The 24,594-nt window shown below is 47.0% G+C and overlaps 1 protein-coding gene across 1 annotated transcript in view; it reads right to left on the reverse strand.

Annotated features, from left to right (window-relative positions):
- Positions 1-372: 372 nt before the first annotated feature.
- The window catches only part of scn4ab (sodium channel, voltage-gated, type IV, alpha, b), a 247,080-nt gene continuing 222,858 nt past the window's right edge, over positions 373-24,594 (reverse strand). The window contains exons 24-27 of the mRNA XM_070864513.1: positions 19,771-19,908; positions 17,641-17,745; positions 8,413-8,683; positions 373-7,102 (exon numbers count right to left, since the gene is read on the reverse strand). Coding sequence (XP_070720614.1) covers positions 5,754-7,102; positions 8,413-8,683; positions 17,641-17,745; positions 19,771-19,908 — 1,863 coding nt within the window. The 3' untranslated portion in view covers positions 373-5,753. The remainder of the gene's footprint in view (positions 7,103-8,412; positions 8,684-17,640; positions 17,746-19,770; positions 19,909-24,594) is intronic.

Here is a 24,594-nt window from a genome sequence, read left to right on the forward strand (position 1 = left end):
TTGATGGGCAGAATTGAGTGGCCTTGATGGGCAGAATGGAGTGGCCTTGATGGGCCGAATGGAGTGGCCTTGATGGGCAGAATGGAGTGATCTTGCTGGGCCGAATGGAATGGCCTTGATGGGTAGAATGGCTTTGCCTTGTTCCAGGCTTTACGATTTTTAGGTATGGAAGCTTCACTGCATTCACCCTCCTCCTCCTCCTGTCCGCCTGCTCAGCAGGCCCCCACATAGCGCAGTGATTGCAGATATTGTCTGACCATCAGTGAATGGCTAGGAGCTTTGGCCTTTCACACCAAGAAATTGGATTTTATTTTCTCCTGCAGTTGGTTGGCGATGCACAACTTTCAGGAAAAAGAAGACAAGAATGAGGGATGATCTGTATTCTGATCAGTGCATTGCACTCAGTTGGTTTAATTAAATCCAATACACCCACTGCCCTGCCACAGTAGGTTCACGCACTGCTGTACAGCATTGTTAGTGACCGATTGCACTACCTGTCAACAAGCTTACATCAGGTTTTAGGCTCAGTTTTGAATGAAAAAGTACAGCTGTGCCACATGCTGTCAATGAACAAGAATTCAACAATATTTACAGACCAAAGCTTGCCTGATACAATTATTTATATAAAAAGATATATAGCTGTGTGCACAGGGTTTGATTCTCACCCTTGACAACATGGTAAGCAATATCCATTCTACCAGTAACTGGAATTATCATGATGCAGGCAAACCTTCTGCCAATGATAAGACTATGAGCTTTAGATACAATTCCTAACTTATATTGAGAAGTTTGAATAACGGAAGAGCAATTAAGAAGAACAAAATAAATAAAATCATGCGGAAAGCCAAATGAGTTCACATTTACCTCATTGAACAGACCTTTCCCTTCTTTTTCATCATTTGGTACGTCTTTCTGTACAAGCTTAATCACCAGAACACACACACACACACACATATATATATGTATACACCAAAAGCATGATACTGGAATCTGAAATAAGAACATAAGAAATAGGAGCAGGAGTCGGCCATTTGGCCCCTCGAGCCTGCTCCGCCATTCAATAAGATCATGGCTGGTCTGATCTTGGCCTCAACGCCACTTCCCCGCCCGCTTCCCATAACCCTTGACTCCCTTATCATTCAAAATTCTGTCTATCTCCACCTTAAATATATTCAATGACCCAGCCTCCACAGCTCTCTGGGGAAGAGAATTCCAAAGATTCACCACCCTCAGTGAAGAAATTCCTCCTCATTTCCATTTTAAATGGGCAACCCCTTATTCTGAAACTATGCTCCCTAGTTCTAGATTCCCCCACAGGGGGAAACATCCTCTCTGCATCTACCCTGTCAAGCCCCCCCTCAGTATCTTATACGTTTCAATAAGATCTCCTCTCATTCTTCTAAACTCCAATTAGTATAGGCCCAACCTGCTCAACCTTTCTTCATAAGTCACCCAAATAAAAACAGAAAGGTCATCGACCTGAAACGTTAACTATATTTCTCTATCCACAGATGCTGCCTGACCTGCTATATATATATATATATTATATATATGTGTGTGTGTGTTCTTTTAACATTATTGTATCTATCCATATATTAAGAACATAATCAGGGAAAGCAACAGTAATAAAACCATCATAAACAGGATTGTTGCTATTTATTCAGTCCTATTATTCTGTCTCAGTTTGAATGGTCATTGTGCCAGAGGTACCAGGGACAAGGGACAGGCGCTCAATATAAAAAATGTGGAACTTACCACTTTTTTTGCCAGATTCAAAACTAAATCCGGACAGGGCCGGTTGGGTATTGGGGGGGGGGGCGGTGGGGGGGTGCAGGAACGTGGTTTGGAGTTCTGATGCTAGCTCTGCTGCGGATGGAAATTCATCGCTAACTTTACTAACTGACCTGGGATCACTTTGACTTTGTGCCGGAGCACATAAAGGGTCTTAGGGAGTCGGCCACCCGCTTTTTCATCTCTCCCGATTTTTATTTCCATTGGAGACAGGAAGAGGTGTAAAACGTGCTGCTGACTGCCTATCACCTGTTTTACACTGTCAAATAAAATCAAAATTACCCCCATAATCACAAAGCACTGTTGGAAAATTGAATCAAATAGAATCATAAAATCACAGAATACTGCAGCACAGAAGCAGGCCATTCGGCCCATCGAGTCTGTACCGGCTCTTTCGAAGAGCAGTCAAGTTAGTCTCCCTCCCCCCGCTCTTTCCCCATATCTCCTTCAAGTATTTATCCAATTCCCTTTTAAAGGCTACTATTGAATCTATTTTCACCATGCTAACAGGCAGTGCATTCCAAATCCTTGCCACTCGTTGCGTAAAAGAGTTTCCCCTTTTGTTGCCTCTGGTTTGTTTGCCAATCAGCTTAAATCTGTGCCCTCTGGTTATCGACCCTTCAGCCATTGGAAACAGTCTCTTTTTATTTACTCTTATCTAAACCCTTTGTGATTTTGAACACCTTGATTAACCTTCTCTGCTCGAAGGAGAAGAAGCCCCAGCTTCACCCAGCTCTCCACGTAACTCTAATCCCTCATCCTTGGAACCATTCTGGTAAATCTTTTCTGTACCCAAGGTCTTCACTTCCTTCCTAAAGTGTGGTGCCCAGAATTGGTCACAATACTCCAGCATGAAAGACTTTTGTTGACTGTTTTTGTCCTTCAATCTCTGGGCAGCCTGCTTGAAAGCAGGTGTTGGATTGTCAACCCCAGGGGTTGTATTAAAGTGGGGTTCATACTTAATGAGGGGAGCCTATTGGTTTCGCCTGATCTGGAAACTCGGTACTTGGTCCAGCAAGTTGTTGTTTCTGGGCAAGTACACGTGACACAGAATGTTATATCAGGCGTGGTGTAAAGCTTTGCTATACTTCCTTGGATTGTGTTCAAATTCAAGTTGAAAAATGTACTGAGGCAGAGGTGACCAGCGAGGGAATGAAGGCATTGCATCATAATCGCTTGGCTATGCGGGTATATTTACGCCCTGATAAAAGAACCCAAGCGATACTCTAGTAAAAAGACCAAGGCGCCCGGGTGTAATACTTGTTACACACTGCAAGTGGTCGATGGCCCCTGCTGACCTTAAACCTCCAGATTTTCCAAATGGTCACCACGTTCAATTGCATTGTTGGCTCAGTGGATCATCATGGTTACCTGTCTGTGATCGAGAGCCTTGGTCAGATTCCACCTGAAATAGTGTGTTCAGTTTTGGGCCCTGCTACCTCAGGAAGGCTATATTAACCTTGGAGGCGGGAGTAATGCGGATTTATCAGAATGATGCCAAGGTTAATATGAGGACAGGGTTGCATAAACCTGGCTTATATTCCCTTGAGTATAGAAGGTTAAGGGGTGATCTGATCGAGGTGTTTCAAATGTTAAAAGGATTCAATAGGATAGATGCGGAGAAACTATCTACTCTGGTGGGGGGAATCAAGAACGTGGGGACACAATCACAAAATTAGAGCTAGGTCATTTAGGCGTGAAATCAGGGTTCACTTTTTCCACATAAAAGGTAGTTGAAATCTGGAACTCCCCCCCTCCCCCCCCAAAGGCTGTGATGCTGGGACAATTAGAGCTTTCAAGACTGAGATCGACAGATTTTTGCTAGGTAAGGGCATCAAGGAATATGGAGCAAAGGCGGGAAAGTGAAGCTGAGGTGCAGATCAGCCATGATTCCCTTTGAATGGTGGTGCAGCCTCAAAGGGCTGAATGGCCTCCTCCTGCTCCTAAAATTCCTGTATGTAGATCCAGGTATTTAAGGTTATTGAGATTATAGACATCATGCAAGTCGACAGTATGTCTGAGGTTACAGGGTCGATTAGAACTGAGTGCTACCCATACAAACTGAGGGGGGCGGGGGGGGGGGGGGGGGGTGGTGAGCTTGAATGTTTATTTTTCCCAGAGGGTGACCGACCTGTGGAACAAGATTCCAGTGGCGGTAGTGTAGACTAGATTCCTTCATCCCTCAAGAAAGTGTAAGATGGATTTCTGAAAAATGAGGTGATTGTGGCATATGGATGGAAAGAGTAAATTAATCTGGAAAACAATGTGTGGACGCAGAAGTGCCTGGGGCTTGTCTGATTGCCCAGGTGAGGTTGGAGAGGAACTTTTGACAGAGGACTCCTGCAGGTCTCTGTTTTTTTTTTGGCCGATCCCAGGAGATGGGGAAGTAGGTACATGGGCCTGAAATCAGCCAAAAGGTGAGATGTGAGCAAATATGAGCCCGAGGACCTTTTCTCATCCTTAGCAACATGAACATTTTCTCCCCAGGCTGGGAGTCCTGCATGCCTCTCAGCAGTCTCATTTCTATTGGGATATCCTGACATTAAACAGCACTGCTGAGAAAAGCAGCAAGACTCCCAGACTGGCCCCATTTACCAAACCCACGTGAAAACATTCTCCGGCTTCAGCCTTCGAGCCAAGTTCTCAACGCACTGCGGGTTGAAAGGGGGCAGAGGTCTGCTATGGTGTCCAGATCCACATCAAACACAGTTGCGTGAATCTGCTTTGTTAGGTGCACTAAGAGGGTATGCAAGGCTGTTCTGACCAATCCAGCGATTGAAAGCTCAGTGTTAACGAATCGACACATGCAAATTCATGAATCGCAATAATGAACGAGCTAAATTATCAATGCTTTATGACAGTAGAAGAAAAGGAGTGTGTTGTTTTATGGTACAGGATTCATTTCTTCACCTTGCTCCATGGATTCCACTGATGGGGCATGTTGGGGAGGGAGGGGGATGTAAGATTTCGCAACTGTGATGCTGGAAATCACTACAGCACTAACTATATCTACCCTGAAACACTAACTCACCGTATGGGGCCACACAGGCTACAGACAGAATTGAAAGTCTTGCCGTCTAGTGCATTCATACCAGAGAAATATCAGTAATTGGGAGATTCGATGAGTGCCATTCTACCTTGGTACCTTGCAGCATATAAAAATTATTATATTTAAAGTAGTATCTGAACAGCTGAATTTTAAAAAGATCATAACACAATAATTAAGCAGGGGGATTTTCTTTTTAAATTGTATTGTACAAAAAAATAACCACGTACTGTACGAAAATTCATCTCCAGCGATAATTTGAATGCTACTTACATTTTAGGCAAGTGGCATTTATTAGATTAGTGAAAGCACAGTAGTGAAATAACTAAAAGCATTTTTTAAATTGAACAGCTTTGAAATGAAACTGGAAACATGACCTTTGGACTAACCTACCATATGATAATGGTTATGTTTCTGAAACTATCAAAAGACAACCCTGGATGTTGTTTTGGTATTAATTAAACGCAGCATATCTGATATAAACCCCATCACTGTACAAGGATCAACCACATCTCCCTGAAGGAAAGCACATGGTTCAAAAAGTTCTCTTTGACAGACAGCAACAGTCAATGTTCTCTCTTCGACACAAAACAAGTCGTGACACTGGAGAGAGGCACATTCGAGTTGCAGCTAAGCACTTTGTCACAATGTCGCTTGCAGTCAAGAACGTTGGCGAGATTCTTTTTAAAAGATGGCATTTTCCTCCGGCACAGGGATTGTGACCACACTGTGGGTCCTCCCAGATTATCCTGCAAAGATCAGTTGCACAATGCACTTCCCATTTGTCGACTGGAAACTTTCAGTGCTAGAAAACTAGAGACAAAGTAACATTCTTGAAGGTACGAGTGCCACACACCTTGGCACCTTGGTGCTGTGCTTCGTAAGCTTGGCTCTTTGCAAGCACGTCCATCCCCAGTTATACAATTGACTCTCTAACACCCTTCGCTTCTGAAATCCAGTCTATTGGCTCGGCCGCAGTTACAGATGCTTCGAGAGGGGTCACTGCTGTTTCTGGAGGGGTAACCGCCACTTCTACAGGGGTAACTGCCGCTTCTAGAGGGGTCACTGCTGCTTCTAGAGGGGTTACCGCCATTGCTAGAGGGGTAACCCCTGCTTCTGTAGGAGTTGCCGCTGCTTCTCTAGGAGCTTCTGTTGCTTCTAGAGCTATGCTCGGTGTACTTTCTTCCTCAGGTTGGTATTTACCATAGTTTTGACTCATGCGAACTGCCAGTAACCCTTCTTTCTCTGGAGCCTCTTCGTCGGGGAGAATCGCGTCTGTGACGCTGTGGCGGAACATGTAGGATGCGTGTTTGACGGAGCGTTTCAGCAGGTGACGCCGGAAAGCTCGTTGAATTTTGACCGCACAAACTTCCTCTTGCTTTCGTCGAAGAGTGGTGGTTATGGGCTCGTAGGAGACTTTGGACGGATTGGCGGCCATGAACTTCTCCTCCATGGACTCCTTCAGAGCATCCATCTCTCCAGACTCTCCCAGCACTTCCTTAGTCAATGCAAAGAGTATATCCAGGCAGTGGATTTTGTCACCGGTCACCATCGGCAGGTCCATGGTGATCAGCTTGATCTTATTCGGCTTGGCAATTCGCAGCGGCTCCTGCAGCGTGTTGACAAAGTCGGACATTCTGGCGTACTCAACAAACTGCGTGGCTTCTGGATCGAACTTCTCCCAGACTTCGTAGAACATTTCAAAGTCATCCTCGCAAAGGAGTTCAGCGCTTTCCTCCGTGGCCACGTTGAAATTCTCCAATATGATAGCGATATACATGTTGACCACAATCAGAAACGAAACGATGATGTAGCTGACAAAAAAGATCACCCCCACCATCGGATTGCCGCAATTGCCCTTGACGTCGGTGCCCTGATTTATCGCTTTGGGATCACAATCGGGTTGGCCACTGTTCATCATGGGCATGAGCAGACTATCCCAGCCGGCTGAGGTGGTGATCATAAACAGGCAGATCATGCTGTTGCCAAACGTTTCGAAGTTGAATATGTCATCAATACCCGACTCTTTTTTCACATACGCGAAATTGGACATTCCAAATATGGAATAGATGAACATAACGAGAAAGAGTAATAGGCCGATGTTGAACAAGGCCGGAAGGGACATCATCAAGGCAAACAAGAGAGTTCGAATCCCTTTAGCTCCTCGGATAAGTCGAAGGACACGGCCAATCCTGGCTAACCGAATAACCCTGAACAGGGTAGGTGATACAAAGTACTTCTCTATTATATCTGCCAGCATAATACCTGAAACAAATCAAAATGGGTGATAAGAATAATTATTTTGAGATACAAAGAATAATTGCAAGTGGTGAAAACCTGAAATAAAAATAGAAAGTACACTGGGTTGGTCAACATGTAACAGAGAGATACATTGGGGTAGAACTGTCGACTTGGGGTGGCGGGGGGGGGTTACAAAGTGGGTGATATTGGATCGGCTGGCTGTTATACACAGTGTCTGATATTCAGATGCTGAATGGGGGTGGTAACAGCTGCCCGGCACAGAAGTCCCACCCTGGCAGCCAAATTGGGCTTACCGCCCCCGAGACGAATTGGAGCGCTAAACTTCAGGAATTTGCCAGGAACACAGAGCTCTCCCCTTCCGTTAAAGGGGACGGCACACTGCAGACACTGCATCAGGGAGAAGGGGCCACCACTTCACCCCTGGGGAGCGGGGGTGCTGTGGCAGCAGCCCGGCACAGAAGCGGAGTGCTGGGCTGCAACATTGCGGCACGGACCCCGCGATTTGAGGGTGGCGAGGCCGCGACCGGCAAGTCGGCCATTTTAAGAAATTGCAGCGCCGCACCCCCCCACCCCCCTTTAATTATCGCCCCGCGAGGAGCCGAAAGCCCAGTACCCGCCCCGCGGAGCTGTCACGGGCATCGCCGGCGGCATCCTCAGAGGGCACTACCAAATTTTCGCTCCGGGGTGAAAATGGGTCGCCACGCATGGTGATGATGTCATCGCTGGTACAGCGACCCAGGGCGCTACTGGTGACCGGCGGGAGCGGAGTGCTACTGGTTACCGGCAGGAGTGGGGCGCTACTGGTGACCGGCGGGAGCGGAGTGCTACTGGTTACCGGCAGGAGTGGGGCGCTACTGGTGACCGGCGGGAGTTGGGCGCTACTGGTTACCGGCAGGAGTGGGGCACTACTGGTTACCGGCAGGAGTGGGGCGCTACTGGTTACCGGCAGGAGTGGGGCACTACTGGTTACCGGCGGGAGTGGGGCGCTACTGGTTACCGGCAGGAGTGGGGCGCTACTGGTTACCGGCAGGAGTGGGGCGCTACTGGTTACCGGCAGGAGTGGGGCACTACTGGTTACCGGCAGGAGTGGGGCGCTACTGGTTACCGGCAGGAGTGGGGCGCTACTGGTTACCGGCAGGAGTGGGGCGCTACTGGTGACCGGCGGGAACAGATTGCTACTGGTTACCGGCAGGAGTGGGGCGCTACTGGTTACCACCGGCGGGAGCAGGTTGCTACTGGTTACCGGCGCCTAAACAAGGGCAAAACTCATAACGTTTTCTTTTAATAAAAAGGCATGTTAGTTTCTGACTTACCCACAACAGAAAGAATCACCACAACAAAATCAAAAATGTTCCAGCCAATGGTGAAGTAATAATATCTTAGTGCGAAGATCTTGAGCACACATTCACTGGTAAACACAACAATAAACACCAAGTTGATCCAGTAAAGAATTTCAACTTTTTCTTGACTTTGGTCGTCTGTTTCTATCATCATAGTCACCATGTTGAGGATGATGAGAACCATGATAAAGATATCAAAGGCTTGCATGCTGACAAAATCAAAGACCACTCCTTGAATTTTATTCTGGGAGAGGAAAGAAAAAGAAATTAGTTGCCACAATATAAATACCTGAACATTGATTATATTCATCCCATTATTTCTGGCCAATATTTATGCATGCTAGGTGAAGATATAGAATGTCAGGTAGTGAAGAGTTAGGGGGAGTGGGCAGGGAAGTGGAACTGAGCCCAAGATCAGATCTGCCATGGTCTTATTAAATGGCGGAGCAGGCTCAAGGGGCAATGGCCGACTCCTGCTCTTATTTCTTATGTTCTTATGTAGTTTGAACAATTGTAAAAAATTAATTAGAGAGGCTCTTCAACATGTATTCAACCAATCAAAGCTCAATATCTAAATGATCAGCATAGAACATTTGTCCCATCAAACCTTTTCTTATACTACAAGTATTATCATTGATCCTCAGAACAGTCCTCTCTTGGACCCTCCTAAGCTGCAAACATGCTGTCTGCTACATCCTTCTCTTCCTCTTTAAATCAAACTCATTGCATAAATCCATCTTTCGGATGAGATGTTAAACTGAGGCTCTCTCAGGTGGGCATAAAAAATACCATGGCACTATTTAGAAGAAGAACAGGGGAGTTATCCCCGGTGTCCTGAGGCCAATATCTATCCTTCAATCAACATCACTAAAACAGACAATCTGATCATTATCGCATTGCTGTTTGTGAAAGCTTGCTGTGTGCAAATTGGCTGCTGTGTTTCCTACATTACAACAGTGACTGCACTTCAAAAAGTACTTCATTTGGTTGTAAAACGCTTTGGGACGTCCGGTGGTCGTGAAAGGTGCTATAGAAATGCAAGTCTTTCTTCCTTTTACTCTAACTCATTCTTTCGGAGAACCTCTAAACTCTTTATCTCTACCAGTTTTCTCTTCGTCTTACAATAACAGCAACTTGCATTAACATAGCACCTTTAATGTATTAAACTGTCCCAACTACAACTTAAAGGCATTTTAAACCCAAGACTGGCACCAGTTAATCACGACTTGTCTTGTCTTATTCAAACTCTTCACATCAGTGGTGCGCTGGACTCTGGATTTTGCCCCAACTCGGCTTTCTCAATTTAAATGATTGGAATTGATCAGCATTTCTAATTAATCAATTATTTTTACAGAGGTATAATCTGCTTGTAAATTGACTGGCAGATTTTCAGCCGTGCTGTAGGATACTGATTAATATTTAGAATTTTCTGAAAAGGAATCAACGGTCATTTAATTAATGTCAAAGTTCCATAAAATTGGCACAAACAATTTTTTTTATTAGTTCCTGGGATGTGGGCGTCACTCACTGGCAAGGTCAGCATTTATTGCCCATCCCTAATTGCCCGTGAGAAGGTGGTGGTGAACCCTCTTCTTGAACCGCTGCAGTCCGTGTGGTGAAGGTGCTCCCACAGTGCTGTTAGGGAGGGAGTTCCAGGATTTTGACCCAGTGACAATGAAGGAACGACCGATATATTTCCAAGCCAGGATGGTGTGTGACCTGGAGGGGAACTTGCAGTTGTTGGTGTTCCCATTCGCCTGCTACCCTTGTCCTTCTAGGTGGTAGAGATCGTTTGGGAGTTGCTGTCGAAGAAGCCTTGGCGAGTTGCTGCAGTGCATCTTGTAGATGGTACACACTGCAGCCACGATGCGCCGGTGGTGGAGGGAGTGAATGTTTAAATTGGTGGATAGGGTGCCAATCAAGCGGGCTGCTTTGTCCTGGAATGTGTCGAGCTCCTTGAGTATTGTTGGAGCTATACTCATCCAGGCATGTGGACAGTATTCCATCACACTCAGGACTTGTGCCCTGCAAAATGGTGGAAAGGCTTTGGGGAGTCAAGAGGTGAGACAGTTGCTGCAGAATACCCAGCCTCTGCATTGATAGAAAAAGATAGAAAGACTTGCATTTATACAGCGCCTTTCACAACCACCAGACATCTCAAAGCACTTTACAGCCAATGTAGTACTTTTTGGAGTGTAGTCACTGTTGTATTGTGGGAAACGCAGCAGCCAACTTGCGCACAGCAAGCTCCCACAAACAGCAATGTGATAATGACCAGATAATCTGTTTTTGTTATGTTGATTGAGGGACAAATAATGGCCAGGACACCGGGCATTAAGCACATGTCCCAACTGAATGTTGCTGTTTCAGTGCTGAGTCACACGAGGTTGAATAGCCCGTCTATATAAACGTCAGCCTGGCTCACAAATCACATTCTGATTTATGATTCACAAGGCTGTGGTTTCCAGGATGTGAGCACATAATATAGGCGGACACTTCAGTGCAGTACTGAGGGAGTGCTGCACCATATAGGGTCCCTCTACAGGTACGACTTTAAAACGAGGTCCCATCAATCTGCTCAGATCGATCCCATGACACCAATTGAAGAAGAGCAGAAAAGTTCTCCTGCTGCCCTGGCCAACATTTATCCTTCAACCAACACCACGAAGACAGATTACACGATCATTTATCTTATCACTGTTTGTCAGACCTTGTTGTGGGTAAATTGGCTACCATGTTTGCTGACATGACTATCGTGATTACACATCAAAAGTAATTCATTGGCTGTAAAGCACTTTGGGCTGTCCTGAGGTCATGAAAGACAGCTGCATAAATGCAAGTCATTTCTTTAAATTTTATTAGTACTATTTTCCCATAATCGGACCGCTCCTGATCACCTTTCAGGCACGTCCACAATTGGAACCTCAATGAAAATGAATTGAGATGCAGCAGGACATATGCACACCGCTCCTCCTGTCAATAACATCACCAGATCACTGCTGGGAACACTCTCCAAAATGGCAGGCAGGAGATTGAAGTTCTGCTTAAATCTGGTATTGTAAAGTCCTGTCCCTGCAGTATAGATTCACACGAGGCACATACTGAAGTCAAGGTCACTCAGGACCTGCATCTTTATTGCACAGCTCTCCTTTGCCACACTCGCCTGAGACCTGTCCTTATATACCTGTCTGGGACAGGTATCCAGTGTCTCCTGCAAGTGCACCCCTGGTGGTAAGGTAAGCTTGTGGTTACAGGTCATCTCTAGTTACAGTCATGTATAGCATGGTAAGATACAGTTATGTACAGTAGTGTGAGATACATGACATCACCCTCACCAAAGGTCTTATTGTCTTTATAGGTTCAGTCTCTCAGGTGGTCTACGTTCTCGTGTGGAGCGTCTTAGTTGTAGTTCAGTTGTTTGCCTTGGTGCCTGTTTTTCTTTCGGTGTGATTGCTGGTATCTCGCCTGGGCTGTCTGTTTCGTTCAGTATGACTGTTGGTGTCTCGCCTGGGCTGTCTGTTGGGATTGCCCTTTCCTCAGGTTGTTCCCTCTGTCTGTCCACCAGGTGTGGTGTGAGTTCCACATTGTAGTCTGCTTCTGGTTCAGCAGTGTTGTTGGTAAATCTACTTTTGACTTGGTTTACATTCCTCCGGCAGGTTTGGCCATTGTCCATTTGTACTACCAGTAGCCTGTTTCCTTCCTTGCCTGATACTGTCCCTGCAAGCTATTTGGGACCCCTGCCATATTTAGCACAAACACTTTGTCCCCTATCTCATTCCACCTCCCTCTCGAATTTCGGACATGGTACTCAGTTAGCTTACAGCACTTTGCCTCAGCGATTTCATGCATGTCTGGGAGGATTAATGAGAGCCTTGTCTTTAAGGTCCATTTCATCAATAGTTGTGCGTGGGGGGAACTCCAGTCAGTGAATGCGGACGAGATCTGTATGCCAGCAGCAGTCGCGACAGGCGGTCCTGCAGCGTGGGACCTTGGATTTTGAGCATGCCTTGTTTAATGATCTGCACTGCTCGCTCCGCCTGCCGTTGGAGGCCGGCTTGAACGATGCCGTCCTAACGTGATTTATGCCATGGTCACTCATAAAATCTTGGAATTCTGCGCTGGTGAAGCACGGACCATTATCACTGACCAATATGTCAGGAATGCCGTGTGTTGCGAACATGGTTCCAAGGCCCTCCACAGTGGTGGAGGTGGTGCTCAAGTTTAAAATGGTGCATTCGATCCACTTTGAAAATGCATCTACAACTACGAGGATCATTTTGCCCATGAATGGACCTGTGTAGCCAGGGCCAGGGGCTCAGGGGGGCCTCCCTGGGGGCATTACTGAATTGGGCACAAATGGTGCACCGTCGGACGCAGAGTTCCAAGTCCACGTCAATGCCAGGCCACCAGACGTGGGATCTGGCTATGGCTTCATGAGAATGATCCCCGGGTGCTCGCGGTGGAGCTCCCGGACAAACGGCTCTCTGCCTCACAGAGGCATAACTACTCGGCTGCCCCACATCAGGCAGTCTGCCTGTAGTGATAGTTCATGCATGTGCCTATGGAAAGGTTTGATCTCCTCGGGGCAGGCATCGTGAGTCTCTGCCCAGTCACCAGTTAAGACACATCTTTTTACTAGGGATAACGTGGGGTTGCTGGTCATCCAGGCTCTGATTTGGCGAGCCGTCATGGGCGAACCTGTGGTCTCAAAGGCATTGATTGCCATGACTATCTCACAGTCCTGTTCGTCAGATCCTTCCATGGTCGCCAGGGGTAGCCTGCTAAGCGCGTCGGCACAGTTGTCTGTGCCTGGTCTGTGCCTTATTGTGTAGTTGTAAGAGGCCAGCATGAGTGCCCACCGCTGAATGCGCGCCGAGGCATTGGCGTTGATTGCCTTGCTCTCGGATAGTAGGGACGTAAGGGGCTTGTGATCGGTTTCTAACGCGAATTTGGCCCCGAAAAGGTATTGGTGCATCTTTCTGACACCGTACAAGCACGCCAGCGCCTCCTTCTCCACCATTCCGTACCCGCGTTCCGCCCGTGAAAGTGACCTGGAGGCATAAGCTATGGGTTGTAATTTACCCGCACTATTGACATGTTGTAAAACGCACCCGACCCCGTATGCTGACGCATCACATGTAAGAACTAGCTTTTTACCTGGATCAAAGAAAGCCAAAACACTGTTGTAACACAGAAGGTTGCGTGCCTTGTTGAAGGCGTGTTCCTGGACTTCCCCCCAAAACCAATCGCACCCCTTTCTGAGTAGCACATGGAGAGGCTCCAGCAGTGTGCTTAAGTTCTGCATAAAGTTCCCAAAGTAATTGAGCAGCCCGAGAAAGGCGCGCAGTTCTGAGACATTCCGTGGCCTGGGTGCCAGGCGAATTGCTTCTGTTTTGGACTCTGTTGGGCGGATTCCATCAGCGGCAATACTTCTGCCCAAAAATTCAACCTCGGGCGCGAGAAACAGGCACTTGGATTTCTTAACTCTTAGTCCTACCCGATCCAACCGCTTTAGTACTTCCTCCAAATTGCGGAGATGGAAGTCGGTGTCCCTGCCCGTGATAAGTATGTCGTCTTGAAATACAACTGTCCCCGGGATGGACTTGAGCAGACTCTCCATGTTGCGCTGGAATATAGCAGCTGCCGACCTGATGCTGAATGGGCATTGACTGTACATGAAAAGGCCTCGATGTGTGTTGATGGTGGTGAGTAGCTTAGACTCGTCGGTCAATTCCTGCGCTATATACGCAGATGTGAGATCTAGTTTTGAGAAAAGTTTTCCTCCAGCCAATGTGGCAAATAAGTCCTCCGCTCTGGGCAGCGGGTATTGGTCCTGTAGGGAGACTCTGTTTATGGTAGATTTGTAGTCCCCACAGATTCGTACGGATCCATCAGGTTCCATGACTGGGACGATGGGACTTGCCCAGTCGCTAAATTCCACGGGTGAGATAATGCCTTACCACAGAAGCCTGTCTAGGTCGTGTTCAATCTTTTCCCTCATCACATAGGGCACAGCTCTAGCCTTTTGATGGATCGGTCTAGCATCCTGTGTGATGTAGATTTTGACTTTAGCCCCTTTGAAGGTGCCCACACCTGGCTGAAAGAGATGTTCAAACTGACTTAGAACTGTTGAGCAGGAGGTCCGTTCCTCTGACGACATGGTGTGAACATCATCCCATTTCCAGTTTAGTTTTGCCAGCCAGCTTCTCCCCAACAGTGCTGGGAGATCTCGGGGACAATCCACAGGGGAAGTCGGTTCACTGTCCCTTTGTGTGTGACTGAGAGCATGGCGCTGCCAAGGACTGGGATGATTTCTTTGATATAGGTCCTTAGTTTGGTGTCAACCCTTGTGAGCTTTGGTCTGTCTCCTTTGTGCGGCCACAGCTGTTCAAATTGTTGAGCGCTCATGAGAGATTGACTCGCTCCCGTATCCAGCTCCATGTTGACGGGTATCCCGTTGAGTAGGACCCTCATCATTATTGAAGGCGTCTTGTTGTAAGAGCAGTGGCCATTGATTGTGTTGACCCGCTATACCTCGGTGTCCCGGGTACTGTCCCTACCGTCTTCTGGTCCGCTTTCCGACCCCTCCGATTTGTATACCAGCCAAGCTGCCGTTTTTCTGCACATGCGGGCCAGATGCCCTGTATATCGAAGTTCTGCAAACAGCATGCTGAAATCGACACCCCCATGATGAGTGCCTTCCCCCACATCTCCAGCACAGACCACTTCCATTGTTTCCAAAGGATGAGCTGCGTCTGGCTGATCTCTCTTGAGCTTCTCTCAGTTTGTAGTTGATTGCTTGCATTGTGGGTTGATGAGGTGTGAACGCCGTTCATGTGGCCCTTGATGGCTTCGGGCACCACTGCCTGCTGTTGAGGGCCCGCTGTCCTGCCTTTGTCTGTGTGTGGGGGTAGCGGCTTGTTTCACGCTGTGAACTCCTTGTTCCGATGTTTCGTTAGTTGTCATACCCGCAGTGTAGATCAACCTCGTTTCTTCTTCTCCTGCCAAGAATGTCTATGCAACCAGTGCTGCTGCCTCTAGGATCAAGTTCTTGGTCTCTATAAGCTTTCGGAATTTGCCTGCGTGGCCTATTCCCTCAATAAAAAAGTCTCTCAGTACTTCTCTCCTTAGTTCATCGGAGAACTCACATAAGCTAGCCAACCTCCGAAGTTCCGCCACAAAGTCGGGTATGCTCTGGCCCACACAGCGTCTGCAGTTGTAGAACCTGTATCTGGCCATGTGTAGGCTGCTCGCTGGCTTCAGGTGGTCTCTTACCAGTGTGCTCATCTCTTCAAACGACTTGCTTGCTGGTTTCTCGGGTGCCAGCAGGTCCTTCATTAAGGCGTATGTTTTCGAGCAACAGCTGGTCAAGAGATGGGCTCTCCTCTTCTCTGCCTTGTCGTCGCCTAACCAGTCTTTGGTTACGAAGCTTTGCTGGAGCCTTTCTATAAAGTCCTCCCAATTATCTCCAGCATTGTATTTTTCATCTGAGCCGTTGGTCGCCATTCTGTGGATTCTGTAATCCCGTAACTCGTCGCCACTGTAAAGTCCTGTCCCTGCAGTACAGATTCACACGAGGCACATACTGAAGTCAAGGTCACTCAGGACCTGCATCTTTATTACACAGCTCTCCTTTGTCACACTTGCCTGAAACCTGTCCTTATGTACCTGTCTGGGACAGGTATCCAGTGTCTCCTGCAAGTGCATCTCTGATGGTAAGGTAAGCTTGTGGTTACAGGTCAACTCTAGTTACAGTCATGTATAGCATGGTAAGATACAGTTATTTACAGTAGTGTGAGATACATGACAGGTATATATATGTCCTCTGGTATTTTTTAATCAAGTCACACTGGAGAAGTACTATTGGACAGAGTATACTCCTCATAGACTCTCCATTCCCTTCTAAGGTTCATTGTATTTATATGGCGCCTTTAACCTAGTGAAATGTCCCAAGGCGCTTCACAGGAGTATTATGCGATAAAAATTTGACACCGAGCCACATAAGTAGAAATTAGCACAGGTGACCAAAAGCTTGGTCAAGAGGTATGTTTTAAGGAGCGGTTTGAAGGAGGAAAGAGAGGTAGAGAGTCGGAGAGGCTTAGGCAGGGAGTTCCAGAGCTTGGGGGCCTAGGTAACAGAAGGCAACCAATGGTTGAGTGATTACTATCAGGGATGTTCAGCAGGGCAGAATTAGAGGAGCGCAGACATCTTGTTGGTTGGGTGGGGGTGACAGGGGGTTTGTGGGGCTGGAGGAGATTACAGAGATAAGGAGAGGCGAGGCCATGGAAAGATTTGAAATTAAGGATGGGAATTTTGAAATTGAGGCTTTGCTTAACCAGAAGCCAATGTAGGTCAGCGAGCACAGGGGTGATGGGTGAGCAGTACTTGGTGCGAGTTAGGATGGGCAGCTGAGTTTTTGATCACCTCTAGTTCACGTAGGGTAGAATGTGGGAGGCCAGCCAGGAGTGCGTTGGAATAGTCAAGTCTAGAGGTAATAAAGGCATGGATGAGGCATGAATCATTGGCACGAATCATAGAATCACAGAATGGTTACAGCCAGGAAGGACATTCTTGCTATTGAGGGAGTGCAGCGAAGGTTCACCAGACTGATTCCCGGGATGGCGGGACTGACATATCAAGAAAGACTGGATCAACTGGGCTTGTATTCACTGGAGTTCAGAAGAATGAGAGGGGATCTCATAGAAACGTTTAAAATTCTGATGGGTTTAGACAGGTTAGATGCAGGAAGAATGTTCCCAATGTTGGGGAAGTCCAGAACCAGGGGACACAGTCTAAGGATAAGGGGTAAGCCATTTAGGATCGAGATGAGGAGAAACTTCTTCTCTCAGAGAGTGGTGAATCTGTGGAATTCTCTACCACAGAAAGTTGTTGAGGTCAATTCACTAAATATATTCAAAAAGGAGCTAGATGTAGTCCTTACTACTAGGGGGATCAAGGGGTATGGCGAGAAAGCAGGAATGGGGTACTGAAGTTGCATGTTCAGCCATGAACTCATTGAATGGCGGTGCAGGCTCGAAGGGCCGAATGGCCTACTCCTGCACCTATTTTCTATGTTTCTATGTTTCTATTCGGCCCGTCGAGCCCGTGCCGGCTCTCTGCATGAGCACTTCAGCCAGTCCCACTCCCCCGCCCTTTCCCCGTAGCCCTGCAAATAGTGCTGTTATCTGACTTTGCACTTACAGTTGGTCTTGGGATGGGTTTTTGTGGTTTCTTCGAGCCAAGCTTCTTCATAGCGTTGTAGTATTTCTTCTGTTCTTCCGTCATAAAGATATCTTTCCCTCCAAAGTAAAGATGAGAACACTTACAATTAATTCATAAAACTTCAGCAATATTCAGTGAAATCAATAAAAGAGTGTTCTGTTGAAATGATCAACGTTTTTTAGGGGTTTATTTCTAAGCTATTTTAGATTATTTATTGCTCCCTATGTTATCTATCTATTTATTAATATATTCTTTAATATATTTGTTGTCGGGATGTGGGGGCCGCAGGCAGGGTCACATTTATTGCCCATCACTAGCTGTATTAAGGGGGAGAAATTCGGGAGCGCCCCATTAAAAGTTGAAAAAAATTAATAATTTTCAACTTAGAAAAAAATCGGGGTTTGTGCGCCAGGAAGGAAGTGGAGCACTAAATCGGGCTCTCCACTTCCTTCCTGGAGCGCCAGAGGCAGCGGGCAGGGTGGGAGTTGTGCAGTGCGGCCCACTGGGCTGTGGAGTGCTGTCACGTTGGGAGGCTCCTTCCCTTCCTTAAAGGGAAAGGCCATCGCTGAAGGCTCTGCATTGGAGACACTTACCTGGTCCTTGACAGCAGCCGAGATGCGGCCTGATCAGCCCCATGCACAGCGGCAGAGTGATCCCGGCCAAAGAGGAAGTTAAAACATTTGAAAGGCACCATTTTAAAAATGTTTCACTTACCTCAGTGCCCCGGCCTCCTGCAGCTGTTGGTGTTGTCGCCTGGCAATGCTGCAGGGGGTGGTGGAACCGAAGTTCGGGTCCGGGGTGATGCGCACACTGATGACGTCACGATCTCCGGGCGAAGGAGATCGGGGCGCAACATCCTACCGCCGCTGCAAACCTCCCGCCAAATTTAGCGGGAGTCGTTCATCTTGCTGCGCCTGGTCGGTAAGTGGTTAGCACCTCTTTATCGCCCCCCGGAGGCGATAACGGGAGGCGCTCAAGAGGACAATTTCTAGGCTTACGAGTCAACCGTGTTGTATGGGACCGGAATCGTCTGTAAGCCAGACCAGGTGGAGGTGGCAGGTTCCCTTCCCCGAAGGACATGAAGACCAGTTAGGTTTTGACAACAGTTCGGAAGCTTTCATTTCCTCTAGTGCCAGCCGACAAATGTACTGAATTCGATCTCCCAACTTGCCATGGAGGGATTTATACCGCAACAGTCAAACTAATTTTTTTGATGCAAATTTTGTGCTCATGGCGGTGATGGAGACTATTTTGCTATTTCAAGTATCCAACATAGGCATCAGGCAATCCCAGGTCAGGCACAGCCCAGCATGGTTAAATGGAAAGTAAAGCTCCTTATGCTATGCTCCAACAATGGACATCAACACCAACTCTGGAGAGCACTTCTATATTTTTTCCCCTTTCCCACACCAGCAATTTGTGACCTTTCTGAGTGACACTGATAACTTGGTGCCAAATTAGGGGCAGTATTGCACTGTAAGCTCGTGCCCACCGGGGATTTCACACAGGACGAAGAGTCAAACAGGGGAGAATTTCCTCCATCAGTCTGGGCCAGATTGTAACACAGGAACCATGGGTGAAAGTCCAGTACTTCACTGACAGTATCGTTTACCCTACAGCAATGACAACAACTTGTATTTATATAGTGACTTTAATGTAGTAAAACATCCCAAGGTGCTTCTCACAGGGGCACATAAGGAGATATTAGGACAGGTGGCCAAAAACTTGTTCAAAGAGGTAGGTTTTAAGGAGCGTCTTAAAGGAGGAAAGAGAGGTGGAGAGGTTTAGGGAGGGAATTCCAGAGCTTAGGGCCTTGGCAGCTGAAGGCACAGCCACCAATGGTGGAGTGATTAAAATCAGGGATGCTCAAGAGGACAGAATTAGAGGAGTGTGGATATCTCGGGCGGGGGGGGTGGGGGTTAGGGAGTTGGAGGAGATTACAGAAATACCCTAAAATGTAACCACCCCACCCCCATTCATAAGTAAAGAGAGAATGGTAACCAGACAGCTTATGAAATTTGTTTAAATGTTATCCATGTCTGTGCATATACATTGGTTTTTCACCCTCGTCACTGGAAAATGTGCATAATGTAAAGAAGAAATACTTATCTTTTTCTTTTGTTGGTTAAAATTGTCGATAATCACACCAATGAAGAGATTGAGGGTGAAGAATGCCCCGAAGATGATGAAGATGACAAAGTATATGTACATGTAGAGATTGATTTCATAGGATGGCTGCAATTGCACCTACAGAGGAAAATAGCCATTTGTTAATCCCTCACAGAACCAAAGCCACTTCCAAGCTTGCGCAATTAAAGACTTGGGCCTCCTCAGGTGCTAATATTGCCCGGGTGCTAAATTTAGTAGAAATATTCCTGAGAAGCATAACTGCGTCTCGTACTTGGTATCTAATCCTGCCCAGATAGCAGGGAGATAATGGTCAACATTCCTGCTCCCAAACACAACCAAAGAAATGCTTAACTGGGCATTCGTCTCACAGCTGAGCAAAATGGTTGCTGAGTTTGCTTACATAACAACAGTGACCGCACTTCACAGCAATTCATTGTATGGGATGTGCTTTGGGAAGTTTCTGAAAGAGTTGCATGCCAATTCGGCAGTTCTATTTAAAGACTACAGAAGTACGCAGTACATCAAATCTCAGCAGTTACAACTTGGATTCAGAGAATGTTTAATACTCAAATTCACAAGGGCGTGTCAAAAAGTCATGATTATTTCAGCCAGATATCAAGCACTGTATCTCATGTCAGGTGGAATCTGACCTTCTATCTGTCTCATCACCCCACAGTGTCACCTGAGCAGTGCATTAAACTGCTTGCAGGAGCTGTGAGGTCCCACAGATGAGATACCTTGCTACTGTTTGGAGTGGGTGGGGAGGAGTGGGTGGAAAGTGCCTAGAAAGAATTGTATTTATATAGCGCCTTTTACAACCACCGGACGTCTCAAAGTGCTTTACAGCTAATGAAGTACTTTTGGAGTGCAGTCACTGTTGTAATGTGGGAAACGTGGCAGCCAACTTGCGCACAGCAAGCTCCCACAAACAGCAATGTGATAATGACCAGATAATCTGTTTTTTGTTATCTTGATTGAGGGATAAATATTGGCCAGGGCACTGGGGATAACTCCCCTGCTCTTCTTCCAAATAGTGCCATGGGATCTTTTACGTCCATCTGGGAGGGCAGACGGGGCCTCGGTTTAACGTCTCATCCGAAAGACGGCACCTCCGACAGTGCAGCACTCCCTCAGCACTGCACTGGGAGTGTCGGCCTAGATTTATGTGCTCAAGTCCCTGGAGTGGGGCTTGAACCCATAACCTTCTGACTCAGAGGCGAGAGAACTACCCACTGAGCCACAGGTGGTGTGGGACAGGCTTGATGGATGAGTTGGTCCTTTTCTTCCCGTCAGTTTTGTATGTTGGCATGTCCACACATCACTGAGAGCAGTTTGGCTGTTTGCCACGTGCTTCTTGCACAACCCTGGAGCAACGAGCTGTAGTTCTCGAGTCATAAGAAGAAGAACATAAGAACATAAGAAATAGGAGCAGGAGTAGGCTATATGGCCCCTCGAGCCTGCTCCGCCATTTAATATGATCATGGCTGATCCGATCATGGACTCAGGTCCACTTCCCTGTCCACTCCCCATAACCCCTCAATCCCTTATCGGTTAAGAAACTGTCTATCTCTGTCTTAAATTTATTCAATGTCCCGGCTTCCACAATTCTCTGAGGCAGCGAATTCCACAGATTTACAACCCTCAGAGAAGAAATTTCTCCTCATCTCTGTTTTAAATGGGCGGCCCCTTATTCTAAGATCATGCCCTCTAGTTCTAGTCTCCTCCATCAGCGGAAACTCTCTGCATCCACCTTGTCAAGCCCCCTCATAATCTTATACGTTTCTTCTGAATTCCAATGAGTAGAGGCCCAACCTACTCAACCTATCCTCATAAGTCAACCCCCTCATCTATGCTGTGCGAGTCCCTTGCTCTCTGCTTCAGCCAGCTGGTGTACTGAATGTCTGTAGGACCTCACCTAAAGTATAGCTTTGCTGAATTCTGAAGATTTTAACAAGGATTCACACCAGAATACGATGCAGAATAATAACGAAGATTTATCCAAACCCATAAATAAATGTAAACTATTTGGGGGTAAAATTCAGCTCCTGCGGGGCATAATACAGACATTATCAGATCTGCTGCCTACTGTACATCCAGCCAGTTATTCCTTTTTATGATCCTCAATAGGAAAGTAAATCTGCTGCCGTTAGGTTCCCCGCCCCCGCCCTTTGTGTATTGAAGTTCAACAATTTTCCATGTTAGAAAGTGAGCAAGGAATAAATGAATGCATTGCCATATAAAGGAAATAAAAGTCGAGAGAGAACGAGAACATGAGAGGGAGGGAGGAGAGGAAAGGAGGAGAGGAAAGGGAGGAAGGAAGGGGAAAAGAAAGGAAGGAAGGGGAAAGGAAGGAGAAAGGAAGGAGAAAGGAAAAGGAAGGGGAAAGGAAGAAAGGAAGGAAGGAAGGGAGAGGAAGGAAGGAAGGAAGGAAGGAAGGAAGGAAGGAAGGAAGGAAGGAAGGAAGGAAGGAAGGAAGGAAGGAAGGAAGGAAAGAAGGAAGGGGAAGGGAAGGAAGGAAGGGGAAGATAAAAGGAAGGGGAAGGTAAAAGGAAGGGGAAGGGAAGGAAGGAAGGAAGGAAGGAAGGAAGGAAGGAAGGAAGGAAGGAAGGAAGGAAGGAAGGAAGGAAGGGAAGGAAGGAAGGAAGGAAGGAAGGAAGGAAGGGAAAGGAAGGGGAAGGGAGGGAAGGAAGGAAGGGTAAAGAAAGGGAAGGGAAGGGGAAGGTAAAAGGAAGGGGAAGGAAGGAAGGAAGGAAGGAAGGAAGGAAGGAAGGAGAAAGGAAAGAACGAAGGGGGAAGGGAGGGGAAGGGAAGGAAGGAAGGGGAAAGGAAGGGGAAGGGAGGGAAGGAAGGAAGTGTAAAGGAAGGGGAAGTGGAAAAGGAAGGGGGGAAGGAAGGGGGGAAGGAAGGGGAAAGGGAAAGGAGGAAGGGAGGAAGGGAGGGAGTGAGGAAGGAAGGAAGGAATTCTATAAATCTTACAATGTACATATTGAATTTATTTGAGAATGAATGTATTGTCCAATGGAAGATTCCTGCCTCTGTATAGACAGGGTCCGATTGTATGAATGTTTATTCGTGGCAGAGTCCAGTTCGCAAGTTTGGAAATCATAGGCCTGATTATTTTTCTTTGTTTTTATTATCAGGGAGGCTGAGGAGACCAGAAAACGATCTTTCCAGGTCGGGGAGGGTGAACCCCTGCATGTGGCCACCAAACGCTACAGGATGTGCCTTCCTCAGCAAGCAGGCAGACACCTCCCCTGCACACCTGGTCCCCACCATTCAGGTACAAACAGAGGGACCTCCCTCTGACCCCGCGCATTTCAACAGGATCAACGCCCGAAATCCCAGGTGGGCCCATCCTGGGATACTGCCACATTGAATTTTCGAGACCAGGATATTTCAGTAGTATAAGATTATTACTTTAGTATGGCATAATTTTCCACCCATTGAGTTAAAGTCAGTGCACCTGCGATTTGCTGGTAGGAGGAGAGGGATCTCACTGTTTGTGCACAATCGGACAATCAGCCCTTTCAGATCAATGATAACTGGCAGCAAGATCCAAGACAGAAACTGAATCAATGGATTCTAACACCATGCTAGACTGTGAGAGCGAGGCTCGAGTGATTTTCAATCCCCGGAATCCTGAGCATCACTGACTGCCTTGTCTCCCCACCAACCACATTTCACTCTAAGCATCACAACAACACAAACCCAAAACACTGCGGATGCTGGAATCTGAAATAAAAACAGAAAATGTTGGACATCTCTGCGGGTCAGGTAGCATCTGTGGAAAGAGAAACAGAGTTAACGTTTCGGGTCGATGACCCTTCATCACTCTAAGCATCACTGAGTTGAAATTGCACAGTAGGATGAAGGAGGGAAAGGGAAGAAGGAGCTTGCATTTATATAGCGCCTTTCACGACCTCAGTATGTCCCAAAGTACTTTATGGCCAATGAAGTACTTCTGATGTCTGGTCACTGGTATAAGGTAGGAAACGCAATTGTAAGGGAACACAAACCTGGAATCCCAATGCAGTGAGAACACCACTTCAGCTGTTTCAGTTAGCACCTTTCAGTGCTTGGAACTGTGCTAAAGGCTTGCTTTGTGTTGGCCTTTAATTCAACTCAGGAACAAACTCCAGCAAGGTGCTGACAAGTGCTAATGCTCACTTCCTCGTCGTTTAATGTAAAATAGCCACCGTGCTGTTAAAGGTCTCTTCTTCTTCAGCAATCCCTCGTATCCAGGATGACTTGCTTCCACGCCAAAAAATGATTTTGTAAGAACATAAGAAATAGGAGCAGGCCATATGGGGGTATAGCTCAGTGGAGAGCATTTGACTGCAGATCAAGAGGTCACTGGTTCAAATCCAGGTGACCTCTCAATTTATTGTTCAGCCATGAACTCATTGAATGGCGGTGCAGGCTCGAAGGGCTGAATGGCCTACTCCTGCACTTATTTTCTGATTCTATGTTTTCATATGGTCCCTCGAGCCTGTTCTGCCATTTAATACGATCATGGTTGATCCGGTTCACGGGTGTTTCAATGCGGGATCTGATATTCCAGGTCCCGAACTGCATATTGAAGGGTGGAAGATGCCTGTGTTTGGATTCTTTTAGCGTGGGGTGGCCGTTGCACACCAGATACCACACGGGCTTGACAGAGCTAGGCCTTGGTCCAGTGGCAAGGATTACCCAAGACGACTGGAGACCAGCCCTGCTGCACGGACCTAGTGCACACACATATCGCACAGTGTGGGCTGGCCCGTGCTGCCCCTGGGCCCTCGCCTCTGCAAGGTCTAAATGAGC

Source organism: Pristiophorus japonicus, chromosome 21, assembly GCF_044704955.1.
Source record: "Pristiophorus japonicus isolate sPriJap1 chromosome 21, sPriJap1.hap1, whole genome shotgun sequence".
Lineage (NCBI taxonomy): Eukaryota > Metazoa > Chordata > Chondrichthyes > Pristiophoridae > Pristiophorus > Pristiophorus japonicus.